Source organism: Alosa pseudoharengus, unplaced genomic scaffold (genome assembly GCF_046254945.1).
Source record: "Alosa pseudoharengus isolate Yale_2024_CS ecotype anadromous, Long Island Sound unplaced genomic scaffold, YU_APseudo_1.1 YU_APseudo_1.1_scf_6, whole genome shotgun sequence".
NCBI lineage: Eukaryota > Metazoa > Chordata > Actinopteri > Clupeiformes > Clupeidae > Alosa > Alosa pseudoharengus.
The window spans coordinates 15977955-15999083 of NW_027468848.1; the positions used below are offsets into that span (position 1 = coordinate 15977955).

Genomic DNA, 21129 nt, shown 5'->3' on the forward strand with positions numbered 1-21129 from the left:
CACCTAGCCTACAAAATTATTTGATCTGATGTAACCTAATCGTATCAGTTGATCGTATTGCTCATGCACTGCTAACTTATGTTTGTTAAATTCATTTTATTTTTCATACATTTGCACATTTACATTTTTAAGGCAGGATGTTAACTTTCTTCATAGCTCCCACTTGAGTTTAGTGTGGTGAGTTGGTTCAGGTGGTCAGATGTAAAAATGTAGGCCTATCCACTCAACTATAAAAATAAACCAGTTGTTTATGAGAGTGAAATGCATTTTATTTCAATTTCATTGGCCTCTCTGAATAAATGTGTAATAATCTAATATATCCCTTGTGATTATGTAGGCTACAAATGTAGGCTGAAGGGTAAAGCATAGCCTACTGAAAAAAACTAAGCTGGAGATTTGGAGTTGTCAAAGGATGTTTTGCAATTATTTCACTGGTCCGGCCCACTTGAGATCAGATGGGCTGTATGTGGCCCCTGAACCAAAATGAGTTTGACACCCCTGGCCTACACATTTCCTCTCTATCTTACTCGACCTCTTTCTTATCTTCAAACGTCTTCTTAAGTGACACAGACATAAAAGGTGCAACAATCTAATCTTAAATAATTACTATACATGTCTGTGTGTGGTATATAGCCTACTTGGGATGCTTGTCAAAGTTTTTCTATTTTTGTATTGGTGTGAATTAATGTGTAGATCCGAAGTTGAAACGGCAGTCACCTGACATCACCATCAAATTAGAGGATATTTCAGAACTATTGACTTAAGAGCAGTGCACGCACGTTCACGATGTCGAGCATGTTCGGGAAACAGTTGGAAAAACCAAACGAACGATCGCAAGATGAATCGTAGAAAACCCTCGTAAGTGCGTGTCTCCATCTCGGGAAATAGGGCCCAGGGCTGGTTTTAGCCTAGGCTACTACATTTGGGTGGGCAACATAGCAAAGCGAAATGCAAAGCAAATTGGATCAAAATTGACATAACAAAACACAAAAAAATCGTGCTTCTTAAGTCGAGTTGCTACAGCCAGTATTTCTGATTCAAAATAATTATTTCAAATACAAAATAGTATTTTGTCATTTGTATTTTATTTTTGTTGAAGAAAATGGCTTTGTATTTTGTGTCAAAATACTTTAAAGGTGTATATATGTTTGTAGTTTAAAAATACTGCCAAATATTTTTGGTAAAACCAATAGCAGAGGTTAACGAATTAGCCCGCAATTCCTTTACTTAAAGGGAAACTTGGCAGGATTAACTATATTTCCCCCTCTGCTGGAGAAATTGTGCATTTTGCTATTTCAAACTGTGGAAAAGGTAATGATAAAGCACATGAATTTGTTTACAAGCTAGCAAAACGGTTAGCATAAGTTAGGCAAAAAAAATGTGGATGTGGAAAAGGTAAGAAACACGATTTAAAACGAGTTTCTTGTTTCTCACTTCTCTTTCCGGGACGGTAGTCTCAATGTTGCAAGGTTGGTTTTCTGCCTGGGGACGCTAGGGGCAGCAGGGAAAGTCACAATTTTCACCGGAACAGGTCATTTAAGCATCCAAATGATTTCTAAACGGGTTTATTACATTGAAGTAGTTGCCAAGTTTCCCTTTAAGTGAAAGTACAGATACACCTTGTCAAATATTACTCCAATACAAGTGAAAGATGAAGGTGAAACAAAATGTTAATTGAGTTGAAGTAGAGAACTACTTGCTTTTTAAACATAAGTATTCAAAAATCAAAAGTACAACCATTTTTCCTTTTTAATGTAATATTTTTCATACACAATAATAATATGTAAATCCTTTGGTTAGTCACTAACAGTGTGTATTCATTCACATGCGTGCATTCACACTGATAATTATGACAACAAAGTGCGCTGCAAGTACACGGATGGTGCACTCATAATGGTAAAAAAGTTTGCCCTAAATGATCGCATGACCATGATGAAAGAACACTAACCGATTTTGTTTAATTACAGTTATTATATTGGTATAACACATGACTGGACATTTTTATATATTGTAAAAGGGGGGGGGGGGTTACGTTCAGTTGTGAAGACCAATACCCTATTTTGATTAACAAAAGAGCTTTGGGGTGTGTAACAGCTTAGAATGGCTTACAATGCCAGCAACATATTTGGGGACTCTATGGCTCCAGGCATTCCAAAGTGCTTGGACGAGAATGCACTGAAGTGAATTTAATTGTCAAGGACCAGTTGGGGCAGTTTCATGTCTTTGTTGCTGAGATAGTTTCGATCGTCAAAAGGTCAGAATTGCTAAGAATCTTGTAGGGGCTGTTTTTAAAGAGTAGAGATTGTCTGTGCTGTGGGGGGTGAGACAAGGTACTCATGTTTTGCATGATATTTCAGCACCCAAAGTTGTTATAAATCCATAGTAGCACATCTATTATCATCTAATGTTGTGATAGACCTTTATATGAACGTGTGTTCTATAGATATAACCTGAACTTCCATTTCCATTTGGTTCACAATTTGCATAAGCTCAAATGCCAAACAGCTGAAAACACTTTTAAAGAAGTTTGTAGGCAGAGCGTCAAGACAGCAGGTACTGTAGATGAACTAAGTTGCAGCACAGTTTTTTCAAGGGTTTGGCCATCATAGCAGTAAATTCAGATAAGGAGGCTACATTTTGTCTAGGCCTGTGGTGAACTCTTATATTTTCAACTTTGTGATGAAAAAAAAAAAACCCAAAGTCATTAAACATTTTTGTTGACTTGAAATCTTGAGGTAGCTCTGTTGGGGAATTTGTTAACTTATCAAAAATGGCAAAAAGAGCATGGGAGTTATTAATGTGTTAATGTTACAATTAATGAAGAATGCCTGGCCCTATACATAACTCAGTTATATATGTGGAGTCTCTTTTTGAAGATGTCATATAGTTAATCTGAAGCTTAGTGTTTCTCCATTTTCCTGAAATATTTATTAAATAATTGTTTTTAAAGTATTTTTGCATGGATTCTCCATGGATTATTTCTTTTTAAATCTATGTATACCATAAGCTGTTTTTAGGGCATTTTCACTACCTTTATTCATAAGGACTTATTCTGGTCATTGTAAGTGCCACACACACATATTATATATTGTTTTTTTCAGCAGAGTTTTTTCAGCAGGATTTTCTGGGGCTGAGCAATTTACAGACATATGTGGTGTGCGCCTTACAGAAATAAATGCCAATTTTTTATTTAGTGATTAAAAATGACCTTTCTGTGCTCCATATCTGTGACAGAACTGATCTGACCTGACTGAACCTGTGTTAGCCAATGTTTGCCTATGGGATCTGCACCTATGATTCTCTACAACTTTGCCTATGATTCTCTACAGCATTGCCATGAACAAAGTAAAGGCAAAAATGTGTTTTTTTGTTGAACAAATTGGGATGCAATGTGAGCCTTGAATTGGATGCCATGCAGGAATTTGTTAGGATCTCAATACCGGATTATAAACATTCTTGGCCATAGAGAAACACACAATAGCATTGGATTATAAACATGCTTTGCCACAAAAACAGACAAAAATGTGAGGTAAGTCGAGCTACATGAAGTTATTATTTTGCTGTCACGTCGTCTGTTTTATAACCCAGAAGGATGTACTTGGAATCAAATGATAGCTCTGTGTCTCCTCTTTCATCTGACATGCATGGCATATCTATGCGATCACAGGTCCGTGAGTAATTCAAACGAGAGTATTCTGTGCAGCATTAGTTTTTGTACATGACGTTATTATTTTGCAGTCACTTCATCTGTTTTCATAAGCCAGAAAGATCGACATACTTGGTACCAATGGATAGCCCAATGTCTCCTCTTTCATCTGATATGCTTGCCATATCTATGCGTTCACGGGTTCGCGAGTAATTCAAATGAGAGTGCACAGGTGAACGCAGAGAAGTATAGACTGTAAATATGATGCAATTTGATTTAATTTCATGATTTTTATTTTTATTTTCATACTTTAACGTACAGACAAGTGCGTGGTCTCATTGGAAAGCCCCACTTCTGCTCTGTCAGGCAATAACGGTTTCATCTCGCTGCGATGAACAGTTCCGGAGCAATGTAACAGAGAAGAAGGGGTGTGTTTTTTTGACGGACTTTGCGTCAATGGGGTTCTAAGGGTTAAAATCTCACGTACCCTCTGGAGTGCCTTCACGTACCCCCAGGGGTATGCGTACCCCCATTTGAGAACCACTGGCCTAGGCTACCGTCACACTGCATGGTAGGCTATAACCAAAAGCACACATTTTGTAAATAAGCGGGTCGGGTATAATTTTGTCCTAATTAATATTCGCGGTCTGAATTGCGGTCGGGTTGATAAAAATATCGGGCCAGCTCGGGCCGCTTGTGACCAAACCCGCGCAACACTGTAGCCTACTAACCAATGAAAATGCAAAATAGTGGTCACATGCCCCACAGGCGGCTATTTTGACCCTTCTTTCAGCACATGCACACGTTTGGCTGGGTATCATATTTTCTCCCTAGAAAAGTGTGAATTTCCCTAATTTCCCTCAAGTTTACATTCTTCAAAAAATTGACAACCTTCATTGATAAGTAAATATGTATTTTCTCAATCAATTTTATGTATATAAAAAAATTGTATATTTTAAAAAATAGCAAAAATCTGCATGTTGCCCACAGGCAACATTGTACCATAATGGAATCACAATAGACCATCCGTGATATAATTGAGGGAATATAGGGGATTTTTTACTTCTTGTAATGCTTTTTACTACTTTTAATTTTAATAAACAATCTACATGATGATTTGAAGATATTATGACTTGGTTATGATAGTGTTCCACGATGGTACCCTACAATGTTGTCTGTCCCTTCAAGGTTGTCATAGAGGATTAATACAAGCAGGGGTGCCAATAATTGTGAGCGACGTGTTTTTGTTAAAAATATTTTCTTGTTAAGTCTCTTGTAGATACCCTCCAGAATTATTGGCACCTCTGCTAAAGTTGATTAAAAAACGGGTATAAAAAATAATCTGTTGTCCAGATTGGGAATTTAGCCAGCAAATCAGGGAACCACCTACTCTTTGCGATAAGTAACATCTCCTGCAGTACAGTGTCCCTGTCACTATTTGTTTGGTGGCTTTTGGCCACAGGGAAGAGTGCCGCCTACTGGCCAGCCACCAACACCACTTCCAGCAGGAACCTACTCTTCCAAGGAGGTATTTTATCCAAGTACTAACTAAGCCTGCTTAGCTTCAGTAATTCAGCAAAGTCAGGGTATCGGCTGGTCTGGCTGCTGGCTAAAAACAAAAGGTGAAAGGCATATATGATTCTAACTGTCTCACTGAATTGCATTATGCACACTCAATTCTCACTGGTATCTGCTAGACAACAAGTACCAAAACATGATTTGTTCATAGATTTCACATGTAAAATACATTTTATACAACCCCACACCTATCTTGCCTGTTCATAATTCTGAGAAATTCTTGAAGTGTTTGCGTGTACGTGTTTATGTTATGTTTGTGTGTGCGTGCATGTGCTGGTGTGTGTGCCTGTGTGTGCATGTGCATGCATGCGTACATATGTCTACTGTATGTGTCATACGTATGATTACTGTGAATGTATGTGTGTGTATCTGTTTATGCACATGTATGCATATGGAATGGGTTAACATGGCCCCTGGAGGCAAACATATGCAAAAAATTGGTCATCCTAGGCCCTACGGTTCTCAAGATATTAACAGAAAACTCTGTTGGTGTACAGTCACTAAATGTACTCATAAATGAATTCATTGTATGGCCCCCCCATGAACGAAAGTCCACGAAACTTGACATGCGTTCAGAGGGTGTCATAGCCAGAGATATTGTGATTACAACATCTAATTTTGGCTTTTTCATTTTTAACTAGGTGGCACTATACATGAAATGAATGGTTATGGGATGGGTTGACATGGCCCTTTAAGACCAACATACAAAAAAGGTGGTCCTCCAAGATCATATTTGGCTATTTTTTGTTTTCTCATGGATCTCATGAACAGTTTTCATAAACAAGGGCTCTACGTCCACATCACACCCTCATCCTCCTCATGCACGCACGCGCATGCACACACCCATACACACACACATAAGTATAAGTATATATACTCTTTTGATCCCGTGAGGGAAATTTGGTCTCTGCATTTATCCCAACGAAGGCCTACCATAGAGTGATTGAAAAATTCTTACAGCTGATCTAGTATTTTGTGTTCCAATCAGGCTAATATTGACCGTAAAATGTTCAATAGCGCTCGTTTAGGAGAGGTAAATGACATTAGCGCTCATGATGCTCCGCAACAGAAAGGTCATATTTGAATGTAGACTATACATGGCCAGCTATTTTTATATCATCTATACACTAGGCCTACCAAGGGACAGTTGTTGTCCTCTGAACGCAGGGCCTCGCATCTTCATATTTAGAGTTGCACAAGGAGTTACAGAGCGCACCTGTTTGCTTTATGACTGGTGGCAGTGCCCATCATATGACAATTAATACGTGATTTGGATAATGTAGGCTAAAATATAAAGATAGATAAAGGTAAAGGCCTAAAGCAAATGATAAAGGACAATAGGCAAATAAAACTTTAAGTAGCCTACTGATTTTGGCAGAAATAATGTTACAACATGGGAACAACAAATTCATGACTAGGTGCAGCAGAGCAATGGCCATGACTTAACAGACATGACATGCATGCTGCTGATTGGGGGTAATTGACTCATTGAATGAAAGGGGTGTGTTCAAATTAATAGCAGTGTGGAGTTCAATTAGGGAGGTCATTCAGTTTGTGAAGAAATGGGTGTCAATAATGGCAGCAGATGTTGTACCAAGGGTTTTAACCCTTGCTCAGTGAGTAAAATGGGTCGTTCTAGACATTGCACTGAAGGAGAAAGAACTTTGATCAAAAAGTTGATTGGAGAGGGGAAAACATACAAAGAAGTGCAGAAAATAATTGGCTGCACAGCTAAAATGATCACCAATGCTTTGAAATGGCAAAGAAAACCCGTAAGACGTGGTAGAAAAAGGAATACTACCATCCACGTAGATCATAGAATAACAAGAATGGCAAAGAAGCATCCAATGATCAGCTCCAGAGAGATCAAAGATCTTCATTTACCTGTGAGTACTTCAACAATCAGAAGACGCCTATGTGAAGCCAAAATATTTGTAAGAAACCCTCATGAAGTACCACTGCTGAAAAAAGACATGTATTGAAAAGGTTACAGTTTGCCAAAGAACACATTGACTGGCCGAAAGAGAAGTGGTGCAATGTTCTATGGACAGATGAGAGCAAGATTGTTCTTATTGGGTCTAAAGGCCACAGACAGTTTGTGAGACGACCCCCAAACACTGAATACATGCCACAGTACACTGTGAAGACAGTACATGGAGGTGCAAGCATAATGGTTTGGGGATGTTTCTCATACTTTGGAGTGGGCCATTTATCGCATAACAGGCACCATGGACCCGTTTCAGTACCTCAAAATACTGGAAGAAGTCATGTTGCCTTATGCTGAGGAAGAAATGCCCTTAAAATGGGGGTTTCAGCAGGACACCGACCCCAAACACACCAGCAAGCGGGCAACATCCTGGTTGCAGACCAACAAAATTGATGTCATGAAGTGGCCAGCGCAATCCCCGGACCTCAATCTGATTGAGAATTTATGACCTCAAAATGTTTTGATGCAAAACCCAAGAATGCAGAAGATCTGTGGAATGTAGTCCAGTCAGCATGGGCTGCAATTTCTGTTTGCAGGTGTCAAATGTTAGTTGAACCTATGCCACACAGATGTAAAGCAGTGATCAGAAATAATGGTTATACAACTAAATTCAGTTTATACAGTAAATATTCCAGTTTGTAAATGAAAATGCAGATACTGCTATTTGAACAACCTTATATTCTTTTTCTTCATTGTCATAAAAATAAATTGTTAATTTTTTCATTTGGAATTGAATGCGTGTTGCTCCTAGTGCCTTTGTATGTATGGAAATAAATGGTATTAGGAACATGGAACTTTTTCTCTGTTGTTTTAAACACACTGCTATTATTTTGCACATAACTGTATAATAGCTTGGATCCTGACGTGCAGAATGAATGAAGAATGACCAGCTAAGTTACAACAAAAACTTAGCCTATCCTAAAAGAAACAGGATAGGCCGAGTAGCCTACATTACATATCACACTTATAATTTAGTCCGCTGTTTTGTAGGCTGTCACATATTGGAAACATACTGTACCATAACCAGTATATATTACAACCCCCTCTCCAAAAAACACTGTAAAATGTGAATGTGAACAGAATGGAATGATTTAGGCTACAACAAGGGCCCCTGACGTTTCACGTGTATACACACTGGGCTTGTCACCCAGATAGTCGTACAGTATATGGCGGGCCAATACATCTCTACCCATTCTGTTATTAGCTCAGGATCAGGGGTGGGGGGGTGAGTGTCAGTAAATCATAACATTCTGTTTTCATTCACATTTTACAGTGTTTTTTGGAGAGGGGGTTGTAATATATACTTCTGATTACCTGAGGCCTGGGCAGAGCACACACATGGTTAAGAGTTTCTAATAGAAAGGAAACAAATGTCTGCAATGTGAATGAAAAACCTTTACTCACCAATTCACCAATCTTTACATTATTACAAAAGCTGCAATTTAGTCCTTGTTATTTGTTATACTTGGCAGTTGCCAGCAAACCCATATTGGGCAAATGGAGTAACAATATTTTTCAGAAAGACTTGAAAAGAAAATATGTACACAGTGATGCAACTGAACTGAGGTTGTTGAAGTTGCCAGGTTTCAGGTCTCCATCACCTTGTGACTCCTTTGTGTCATCTACGAAGTGGCTGAATGTTGCATCTGTGGGCACAGGAAGAGGAATGTAGAGAGGGACAGAGGGACTGAGAGGCTATTGGGGGGGTGACTATCAGATGTGTGGACCATTAATTAACATGAGTATTTCAAGTGCTTTGTTTGTGTGTGTGTTTTGGGGGCTGGGGGAGAGAGAGAACGAGAGAGAAATTCTCACCCCAGAAGTCCTCGTCCCGACCAACGCTGGGGTACCAGGCCTATCTGGACCCGCTGTCCATCTCTGACCACAGCAACACTAAGGGACTTCTGGAATATGCAGAGCACACGACACTCAATCCTTTATTCTGAGGTAAACGCTGGATTTTCACATTCCATACACCAGAGTTCGAATTGTAATTCTGCTTCCTGTTTGCTACCTCAATTGAAATGCAAGTGAAATTCAAGAATTGAATTAGAATTTAAGAGCCAGTTTCAATTCAATTCTGGAATTTTGCACAAGCCTGCCACACCAGCATTCTTTCTTCCAACAGTGTGGCAGCTGTAACAGCTAGTGTTTAGGGATAGTGGTGGCCAAGGTGGCCTTATATGTGAAAGTCATGGCCAGGGCAAACCTAAGCTCATATGTGCACATTTTGATAAGCTTATTCCCATCTAAGCATATATGATGATGTTTTACTAGCATCACAGCAAACATCCCATCATGTGCAATTTGAGATTGCCTTACCCCCTCGCTGTGCTGTACCACCGAGGCAATGTTCTGGAGATTCTGGAAGTTTCCTGGGTTGACTGAGCCGAACTCAATGATTTCATCTCCAACTCGTAATCCCTGCAAAAGTTTGTACTTGATTATTGATTATTGATTGAAAACATTCAGATGCTGATCTCAATCAAACTATAGTACTTTCCTTATTTCCACTTTTAGGACACACTAAAATAGCAGCATAATGAAGAATCAACCATTTTGATATAATGTCAAAAATGCCTTATGCTCTCTCAGGTCCACTGAAAATTAACATGAAAACCAGCTAGCATTGGGCCAGCGGTCTTGTTGTACGTTGTACCATGTATGGCTGCTGAATTATCCACAGTGCTGTATGGCTGCATTCAAGATAAAAATCCCACAGAATGTCACATAGCTCCTTCAAACTACAAAAAAGTGAGACTGTTGTATACTCTCTGTGTTGACCATGTAAATAACTCTTTACACACAGTTTGTGTGTTGGCCTGAGACTCACAGCTTGGCTGGCTGGTGAGCCTTGCGTTACATGGTCGACTTGTGCGAAAGCCGGAGGCAGTGTCCTCTCCTGCTCCATGGCCTCCTCCTGCGCCTCCTGCTGGTCATGCTCCCGCTTTGCACGCTCGTGCGCATGCAGCTGGTGCAAGGCAGCCTCAATCTCCAGCATCAGATCCTTGTGGTCGTTCTGCAGACCTGAACACATAGGTACGGTGCATCTACATTTACTATCTTTTAGGTTGTAGAAACCATACATCCTCTGGGGGCTAGCAAATCCACTCATGTAGCAGTCAAAGGTCATTTCGTTGAGTGGCATCTTTACAAGTGAGCCAATGTTAAATGTTTCCTGTTACAAACATGTAATTCCATCCCATCCCATATTTACAACCCTAAAACAGAAAAAGTTGGGACGTTGTGTAAAATGTGAATAAAAACAGAATGTAATAATCTGCAAATCTCTTAAACTCATATTTAGTTGCAAAAAAAACACAGACAACAACAAAACGAAATAAAAATTAAAAATTTTACTATTTCATGGAAAATACATGTTTTAAAAAAAATTTGGGACGGGGGTAACAAAATGCTAGAAAACTTGTGTAATGATAAAGAAAACAAAAGGAAGAATGTTTCACAACTAATTAGGGTAACTGACAACACAATTGGGTTTGAAAGAGAGCGTCCCAGAGAGGCAAGGTCTCTTAGAAGTAAAGATGTAGGGGTATTCATCACACTGTGTAAACCCGTGTGCACAAATGATGAAACAATGTCATTTCAATGTTTCTTAACATGAAATTGTGAAGTATTTGGGAAATTCATTAGCTACAGGACATAATATTATTAAAACATTTAGAGAATCCAGAGAAATATTTGCAAACAAGGGAAAGAGCTGAAAAACAAATTGGATGGCAGTGGTCTTTTGGACCTCAGATGGCACTGCATCAACACCAGACCTGTCATTGTATGGGCTCAGGAAACCTCTGATAACCATTGTCTATGTGCACAGTTTGTAACCAAAATTGTAACAGCTAAAATTGTATTGAAACATGACACAGAAAACACCACCATCTTACAGTACCCTCCAGAATTATTGGCACCTCTGCTAAAGTTGACTAAAAACCGGTATAAAAAATAATCTTTTGGTGATTTATTGTAAACTCAGAATGAAACAAATCCAACCTTGAAGGGAAGGACATTTATTTTGAGAAAAAGGAAAATCTTATAAAGAAATAAATATTTTTAACTAAAACACGTTGCTCACAATTATTTGCACCCCTGAAAAATATACAAAACCTAACAGAAGCATTTTCCTATCTAATTTCAATTTATTTAAGTTAATCAGGGTGTCTGTGAACTTTCAGAAGTAGTTCTTGACTTTCTTTTTCACTATGGTATGAAAATAAAGTCACACAGAGGCTACATCCTCTAGTAATTTTTCAACATCGGACGGGAATACACTAAATGTGTGGTCTATTGTCAGATGAAATGAAAATTGCGCTCTTTGACTAGAAATACGTTAGGTGTGTTTGGCATAAATAGAAGAATGACTATACTGAAAAGAAAAGAATCCCATGCCTAATGAGAAAGTGGAGGTTCCATGGATATGTATTACTTAATTGTTATGGGGCAGCCGTGGCCTACTGATTAGGGCTTTCGGACTTGTGACCGGAGGGTTGCCGGTTCAAACCCTGACCAGTAGAAACGGCTGAAGTGCCCTTGAGCAAGGCACCTAACCCCTCACTGCTCCCCGAGCGCCAACATCTATGACTGTGTGAAGGAGCATTAGTGCCTACAGCATGGGCATCTTGCACATTTGGCAAAGCACAATAAATTCTGAATGATGTACAGGTTTTGAGCAACATATACTGCCATCCAGGCAATGTCTTTTCCAGGGAAGACCTTGAATATTTCAGGAAAACAATGCCAAAATTAATTCTGCACATATTTAAATAGTATTTATCCATAGATGCACCAGAGGCGGACATCCCGGGTTCAGAAAGTAAAAGTCCTGCCATGTATTCCTTCTGTCTGCACACTTAACGTAGATGATTCACTATTTAGCTAACCTACCTGGCTGCTAATTAGATCAGCTGGTTTACTTAAAGCTGCAGTTGGCAAGTCTGACAGATTGAGGGGACTTAGCCAAAATGTTGAATGTTTACAACTCTCATGTCCCTCCCCCACTACCACCGAGCACCCTCTCATCGAGTTTGTGCTAGTCAGTGCGCACCAGACTGTGATTGACAGTCAGATCTCACACAGCCCTGCTCTGATTGGACCAGAACAGGGAGCTGTGGATTTTTGCAAAACAAATAACAGGCTCTAGGTGGAGGTAGAAGTGCAAGTGTTTTTTCTAAAACCGGCTGATTTATGTTGTTCTGTCAGAGCATTGTGTCTGTTTCAGTGAATATGATCAAAAAAATCTTGCCAACTGCAGCTTTAATGGTTGGATCAAACATTTGGCAGGACTTTTCCTTTCTGAACCCGGGATGTCTGCCTCCGCTGGACATGTACAGCCTACTCAAGAAAACCCTTCAACTAAGTGATAAAGTTATTTTAGGCAAGTCCATCCACTCATTGTGGGGCAGCCGTGGCCTACTGGTTAGCGCTTAGGACTTTTTACCAGAAGGTTGCCGATTCGAACCCCGACCAGTAGGCACGGCTAAAGTGTCCTTGAGCAAGGCATCTAACCCTTCACTGCTCCCCGAGCGCCGCTGTTGTTGCAGGCAGCTCACTGCGCCGGGATTAAGTGCGCCACATACTCGACGCACCCGACCTGTAGCGCGACAATGTGACGTCACAGAAGCGCCGTAACCATTTATACTTGCGCGTCGTGGTCACACACTAGTTGCAATATTCTCCTGAACAGAGGTGTCGCTGTTGTGAAAAGATTAACGCTAACTACGTTACACAGCAGAAGAAGCTGCATTAAGAAACACTAGTAGCAGAGAATGTAAACGGACTCTGCTATTAGCTAGCCTCTGTGATGGTACTTCAGACTTTGGTTGCTACTATTCACAACTACCACCATCATTATCATCTAGTTTCCAAGGTGTGCGCACAGATAGATAGATAGATAGATAGATAGATAGATACTTTAGTCATCCCGAGGGAAATTTTAATAATTTAAACAGTTTAATTAGCTGGCTAGCTAGCTAGCAGCTGGCTGAGTTTGTGTAATTTCCTGAAGTGGAAAGAGATTTTGTTCAGGCCTTAATAGATATCCTTTGTTTGAAAATCGTTTCTATTCTTTCCTCTTAATTCCATGTGTTGCAACTCTCGCTGGTAACTTTGTTTACTTATCCAGCAAACTATTACAAATTCACAACTGTAACAAAACACTGCAACTCTCGCTTGCCCTCGAACTAGTCCGTCTTCCTGTTTCCGCTTTGTCGCGCTCGTCTGAAAAAAAATGAGTGGTGTGCTACCTCGCGCTACCTGGCTAAAATCCTGGCGCGCCAGCAAGATCTACGTCATTTTGACGTCACGGTGTCGCACTACAGGTCGGGTGCGTCAAGTATGTAGCCTTAGTGTGTGCTTCACCTCACTGTGTGTTCACTGTGTGCCGAGTGTGTTTCACTAATTCACGGATTGGGATAAATGCAGACCAAATTTCCCTCACGGGATCAAAAGAGTATATATACTTAGGGCCCGTCCACACGGAGACGCTTTTTAGGTTAAATGCAGAGGTTTTGCTTCGTCTTGGCCAAGCGTCCAAACGAATCCTGTAAACGCACTGCCCGAAACCTCACCTTTCTGAAACCTGGTCCCAGACTGGAGAAATCTGAAACCGTAGCCCGTTTGAATTCGTTTAGACAGCGAAACCGCACATCCTGCTTGCGTATCGATGATGTCATTGCCACAACTCAGCTGCCCTGGACTTGCACTTATAGTATTGCCTAACAATACTAGTTTTCATACATGACATTACCTACGATTACACTCCGTAAGATAAATATCACAACTGGTGCTGCGCAGCGCCGATAGCTTATGACTTGGTGGACTGAACACTATTTTTCCCGGTGTTTTTTTATGCATTCTAGCTACTGGGTCATTCCGTGTGAAATCACCCAATTTCAGCACAATTTGGCAGGTGACCCTCTCCGAAAAAATCAGAAAAAAATCACAGGTGTTTGTAGACCAAATCCATGCATAGATCTTAAATAGTATATCTGTATAACTAATCGTTGCAAAACTACAGCCCTTTGAAACCTCAAGTCATTTTAAGCATTGTGGTGAACAATCCTTTTTGTTCAACTTCCAGCATTATTGGCTCTTTTGGTATTTCACACACATTAGTGAAACTATGTGAATAGAAGTACATTTTCCTGTTGAATTAAAATATCCAAATTGGATCAGACGTATCTTGTATACTTTCCCCTCTGCAAAGCTCTGAAAATGGCTATAAATTCATAATGTGAAAAGACATCATCACCTTTGAGGGCTTCTCGTTCAAAAAGTATGTGACACAAATTCATCAGATTTTTTTCCTACACATATATGTATTATAAGGTCCTGTCCATGCATTAACTTTGGTTGTTATCATTTTCATATTTTCAGAGCATTTTTTTTAAATTGGGCTTGATTTTCAAAAAGCCTGTTTTCATCTTCTCATTTCACCACGTGGACAGTTAACAGGATTTTTTTTAATTTTACCATATATCATTCTGTATGTGAGGATCATCTGCCCAAAATTTGGGCTTGTTGCTGAGTTTCTTCATTGAGATAAGATTTTTTTAAAATATTGTCTATAAATCCACTGAATTTGTACTGGATCTGCAGTACCACTTTGCACCACATGTGGTGCTCTTTTAATACAATGGAAGTCAATGGAAGAGTATTATGGAGAGAGTCACTTGTTTGCTGCACATATCCAATCTAAACACACAGTTTATGGTTCATAGTTGAATTGGTCCAAATAATTATTGCAACATGAACAACATACTACTCATACATAAATCTTATTTAGAGAAAATAAACTGATCAAGTAAATTATACACACATAAGACTGACTGGTCATCATACATGCAGCAAGAGGATTTAGCATAATTACCATCTTTGTAATGAGTTTTCTACACCAGCTTCAACCTATCAGTGCCTATGTGAGCACTTTAATAATTTCTAGCCAGCTGGTTAGGCAAAGTGTAAATTCATCGTCATGCTTGGGATGCAGTCCTCTGTGATACATAGACAAAGAGCATCAAGATGGAGATCAGTGCTTTAGCAAACCATCAAACAATGGGTTTCTAAAATTCAGTTCATCAAGGTATTTCACTTGATGAAGATGACCATGTGTGTTTCCATCACAAGTATTCATAACAAGGTTTGAGGACTCGTGGATCCAAGAGGCATTTGTAAAAAGATGATAAATCTTTAGTATTGATTTTTCTGCATCTGACAATGCACTGAATTTTAGAAACCCCTTTTTACTTGAACCATATGAACCATAAACTGTGTGTTTAGATTGGATATGTGCAGCAAACAAGTGACTCTCTCCATAATACTCTTCCATTGACTTCCATTGTATTAAAAGAGCACCACATGTGGTGCAAAGTGGTACTGCAGATAAAGTACAAATTCAGTGGATTTATAGACAATATTTGTAAAAAATCTTATCTCAATGAAGAAACTCAGCAACAAGCCCAAATTTTGTGCAGATGATCCTCACATACAGAATGATCTATGGTAAAATTAAAAAAAATCCTGTTAACTGTCCACGTGGTGAAATGAGAAGATGAAAACGGGCTTTTTGAAAATCAAGCCCAATTTAATAAAAATGCTCTGACAATATGATAATGTTAACGACCAAAGTTAATGCATGGACATGACCTTATAATCCACACATGAGTGGGAAAAAAATCTGATGAATTTGTGTCACATACTTTTTGAATGACAAGCCCTCAAAGGTGGTGATGTTTTTTCACATAATTAATTTATAGCCATTTTCAGAGCTTTGCAGAGGGGAAATTACACAAGATACACCTGATTTGATTGGATTGTTTAATTCAACAGGAAAATTTACTTCTATTCACATAGTTTCATTAATGTCTGTGAAATACCAAAAGAGCCAATAATGTTGGAAGTTGAACAAAAAGGATTGTTCACCACGATGCTTAAAATGACTTGAAACTTCAACTGTAGTTTTGGAACCATTAGTGATACAGATATACTATTTAAGATTAATGCATAGGTTTGGTCTACAAACACCTGTGATTTTTTTCCGATTTTTTGGGAGAGGGTGACCTGCCAGCCACTGGGTGATTTGACACGGAATGACCCTACTGTCAGTGACGCGAGAGAACTTAAGTTATTAGGAAAGTGCAGTGTAAGTTTAGGCTACATTAATTTGTGCGTAGTGCCAGTGTCATTCATTTATTTTACATGTCTTACAACATATATACATGCATTCACAGTCGAGTGAAATCAGATATAAGCATACAAAGACGCTTAGAACTCACGTTAAGCCGATGGTAGCACACTGAATGCGAATGCGCGATTTGATGCAGGCAAAAGTATTGACTGTTACTAACGAAGGTTTTATAGCAATAGTATAAATGTGGTGACAGAATAGCCTAGAACTTGGGTAAGCCTTGCGTTTAGTAGCCTAATTGCGGTGATAGCCAAAACTAATGTGAATCACGGACTATCCTACAACCAAAGAAAGTAAAGGTGATTAGTAGGCCTACCTGCATTAGCCAAATAAAGGACGGGACTGCACCCTTCACAAACCGTAAAATAAAGTTTATTAGTTTTACAGTTGACTACAGTTGACAGTTCACCATCAGTCCACACAAACAATTCTGGTTTCCTTGCACTAGCCATTTGGTCGTAGCCTATTCTGTCTGTTTGTAAAGCGCAAATTTTGGTCAATTTCTGTAAAGAAACAGTGCCACCTATAGGCCTGGGGTGTGAAGTAACGTGTTGAGTCGTGTTGAGATGGATCCGTTTGGAAGCAAATATTCTTGATGCGGTTTCAGGGAAGACGGAGGAAAAAAAGATCGGTTTCGTACGTGTATGATAGTGATGGCGAACTGAAGCTTTCTGAACCAGTGAAGCTTCCAATCCAATTGTATCGAAAAAAGGTTCAGTACTCGAAGCTTCAGAACTCTATGAGGACCTCTGCTGGTGAAAGTTAAGGATAGCATTGTGTAAGGGTGTCACGATTTCGATTTTATTTCGAAATCGATCGAAATTACATCTCAATCTTGAACTTCGAACTTAAAAGTAGAATCGACGATGCAGCCACACCCCCAATGTCACGTCCAGCATGTATGACAAGACGCACAAACACACATGCACGTGCTGAACTGCAGCGTCAACACTCAGTTAAAATATAGGCCTACACATCAACCTACCGAAATCAAAGCCCCTCTTGCAACTTTGAAATCACCGGTGTGGAAGTATTCGTTCATTCACGTCAATTAAAACTAACTTAGCCTACTCAACTTAGCAAGTGAAAAGATGGTCTAATTACAGTCCAAAGTTACTTTAAGGCTTAAAATGCACATTTATAAGTACATATTCCATGAACACTAACCTTGGGTCTCTTCGGAGTGTGCTGAAACAATGAAATTAACATTCTGTGTTGTTTCATTTTACCATGTTCACGTCTCTGTTTTAGCCTAATGTTAGTTCTGTTTACATTACAACCTCGCGATTGGAACGGTTTCAAAGCGGTTTCAAAATAAAAGCCCCCCGAAAAAGAAAAGACCAAAAAGAGTAAATAACATATAAGGAATGCATTAATAGTAATATTTTAAAAAGATCGAAAATCGAATCGAATCGTGACTTTAAAATCGAAAATTACATCGAATCGAGGATTTGGAGAATCGTGACACCCCTAGCATTGTGTCATGAAGTGTTTCAGACATTAGCCATGAATGTCTTTGAGTCGAAGATGAATAAATGTTGAGCATGAATTAATGGATAAATAAATAATGTAATAAATAGGCCTAACTAAGCCTATTTTGTACCCTGCATAAATACAAATGTAATTGCATTCTCTACAAAAACAATAAAGGTAGTATTTTGGCTGTGAACATTTCTTGTATTTGTAAACAAAATACATCAATTTAGAAGGGAGATGAATAAAGAATGGGCATGCACATACATTTCTGTGATTACGTTGAGTACATAGACTATGATAGAGTACGTAGACCAATTGTAAACTGGGTTGTGTTGTAACTGTGCGATTCAGTCCTGCACACGCCTGGGGCCTGTACTACAAAGCGGGGTTTCTGGCTTATCTGGGTAACTTCGAGAGTAACTTGATCACGTGTGGCGTAACTTCCCGATTAACCCATACTACGAAAGGTGGATAGGTTTTAACCGAGGTATACTGCCATGGCAATTTACGCTGCATCTCAAACCTGCTCCGACCAGGTTATGTTCTTGGTTAACCCGAGGTTTCCGTTAACCACACCCTTTATAAGTACCACCCCTCCACTAACAATTTCTCCCGAGATATGTCGGCGTACCTGGATGATCCATACGACATTGGAGCGCAAATCGTGAGGGACTCTCTTCGCAGGGCGAGGGGTTTTAGAGACCGCCAGAAAATATATATAGCCTACCCGGACGATATTCTCTATGAAGATATAGATTGTCAGCCGAGGGAATTCGTTATCTTTGTCAGATGATCTAGGAAGACGTCTCATAGCAATGCCCGTAGCCTACGTGGACATGTATTCAATCGGACATAGCCTACAGTAGGCCTAATAAATAAAAATCACCATTTTAACAAACTTGTTGAATTGAATGTCATATTACTGTACCCTGCACATAAAGGCTACACATTTCCACAGCACCAGAATCCGACCGAATCCTTCCACTATTATTTGCGATGGCCAACTCCTCTGCTACTGTAAAACACTCTGGAGCCTTTCCTCCTACAGTAGTGTTCGAAGACACCTGTTTCTTGTTAGCTGTAAAACAGAGGCCAAGTGAAGGCTATAAGCTAGGCCTACATGTTTTCATAATTAAGAAATATTAATGCAAGCTATAACTATATAAACCTACTATTCTGAATAATGTTTTTGTGTTTCATTTTGACCTGCTGCCATGTGCGTTTGGCAATGGTGTTGCATCTGAAATGTTCACAGGATTAGGCATACACTAAATCAGTCAATGGGGGCTACTTAAACATTAAATTATCCTTATTACTGTAATCTATATGCCCACTTCTGAATTGGGTTGCATCTGTAGGCCTTTCTATGAACTCAAATTAGGCTATTTAATTATTTCAACTCATTTCAGACATTCCGTAAGCTACTAATCCTCCGTAACACATATTTGAAGAACATGTGGGAATAAAACTTTACTTTTAGGCATTTAGGCTACCCGATCTGTAATACGTTGCCAACAGCCTTGCTTTGTTCACTGCCGACGTATTTGATTTTTGTCGTAGAGTGGGTTTTAATTCCTCATAACTTGTCATAATAATTGTGCATTCCCCTTATCTGTAAAATAAGGTGAACGCGTCATCACTGAAAGTGGTGATTTGCGCTGCAACCCGCCCCTTTTATGTGAACGCGCACAAACTCCAATGAGGTTAACCCCGGCTCAACAAATCAACTTCATAATCAGCGTCGTAGTACCGATTAACACCACTAAAGATAACCAGGTTTTGTCAACCCCGGTTTAACAAAGTAACCCTGGGTTACATCTGGGTAGGTTAAGCTCCCTTCGTAGTACAGGCCCCTGGACTCGAACCCGCGAAACAGACGCACCTTACAACGGGAGTCGAGCGTGCTGATAATTGAGCTAAAAGCCCAGCCTATATAAGCTTTCGTGTCAGCAGCATTATTGACTCTGTTGGCTCTCCTTCTTCAACAGCCCACAACGGCGCCCCCAGTGTCGCGCAACTTTAATGCTTTGAATTACATTTCGAAGCAGTCACGTGGGTGTGTGTGAAACGAAGCTTCGGACGTCACTGATCACGTGATTATCACAAAACGAATCAAGCTCCGATACAAAGCTTCACTCCAAATTGGTTCATATCTTCCCTACACGCTTCGAAGCAGGGGGTTCACGGGTAACATCACTAGTGTATGACAACGCGTACGAACCGCGCAACGCTTTTTGGGCACTTATCGGGCGTCTATTCGGGAAGAAAGGCGCGTGCGCAAGGCTTCACGACACCAACCTTGCTTCAGCTGCAACACATGATTGGCACGATGTATTCACAACAGACCACATGATTGGCAAAATGTAATCACATGTCGACTTTTTTTTACCGTTGAAGAGGCGGTGTAGACCACTGCCATATTGGCGTTACAAACTAACCCCATGCATTTCTATGGAGGATTTTTTTGAGTGCTGTGTCTCCTCATAAGAAAGTCCAGATAAGCGCTATCTGGAATGAACAACACTTACATGAAATGCTGTGCCTGGCTGTTCTGACCTGGTACAAATCCAAATCTGCCCTCGGGTACCCCTCCACGTCAACCAAAGAACCCTCCATGCCGACGCCTCCCTGCTGAGGAGAAACGAGTACATTTCAGTGTCTAACCATAAAAACCAATCAAGTTAACTATCTACAGTACCAGATTGATTATTCGGAGAGTGGACCCCGTCTGTAAAACTGCAGACTTGTCATCAATGCTTAGACGTATAGGCGGTTGTTAACGCTGTTGTTACTTATACTTCGCCGCCTTTGATACTCCAGTTAAGTTAACCCAAATATTAATACTGTAAATATTATGAGGGATTAAGAGTCACTGTCTGCCTAACGCAATAGGAGTTGAAATGGAAGCAGTTCGCAATACTGATTACGTTACGATTAGCCATGCTTGCTTGCCAGCTAACGTTAGCAGAACGTCACTAACGAAACAAGGTAAAGGTGTAAACTTTACAACCAACTCACGTCTTCAAGAACATCGTAGTATGCTTTAATTTGTTCCTCGATTTCATCTTTCTTTTTAATGAGGTTCTGGACGACCTCCACTGTTATTGTGGACTTCTTGTTTTCCTCAGTCATCTTCATGTCGACTGATGCAGAGTACGGCAAGTGTAAGGGGACAAATTCGTTGTCGCTAAACACGTGACCTGTCAGCGTTAGAACTATGTCTATGGTTAGAACTACTACTGC

The 21129-nt window shown here is 39.8% G+C and overlaps 1 protein-coding gene across 2 annotated transcripts; it reads right to left on the reverse strand.

Moving 5' to 3' along the window:
* Window positions 1–8591: 8591 nt before the first annotated feature.
* Window positions 8592–21060, reverse strand: psmd9 (proteasome 26S subunit, non-ATPase 9). 2 transcript variants are annotated; one of them, XM_076270538.1, is made up of 6 exons: window positions 20905–21060; window positions 20415–20514; window positions 10045–10238; window positions 9534–9635; window positions 9027–9115; window positions 8592–8857 (listed from the first exon to the last, which is right to left on the reverse strand). In XM_076270538.1, the coding sequence occupies exons 1-6, from the start codon at window positions 21022–21024 to the stop codon at window positions 8830–8832; spliced, it is 633 nt and encodes a 210-aa protein (XP_076126653.1). In that variant the 5' UTR covers window positions 21025–21060; the 3' UTR covers window positions 8592–8829. The 2 variants fall into 2 exon arrangements, with proteins under 2 accessions (XP_076126653.1, XP_076126652.1); XM_076270537.1 differs by having other exon boundaries at window positions 20415–20517.
* Window positions 21061–21129: the final 69 nt, after the last annotated feature.

Coding starts and splice junctions, on each gene's coding strand:
- psmd9 (XM_076270537.1), bottom strand. CDS start 21,024: ATGAAGATGACTGAGGAAAACAAGAAGTCCACAATAACAGTGGAGGTC. Junction 10,239..20,414: donor AGCCAGGCACAGCATTTCAT/GTAAGTGTTGTT, acceptor CTATGTGTTCAG/GTCTGCAGAACGACCACAAG. Junction 8,858..9,026: donor TCGGGACGAGGACTTCTGGG/GTGAGAATTTCT, acceptor CTGTGCCCACAG/ATGCAACATTCAGCCACTTC.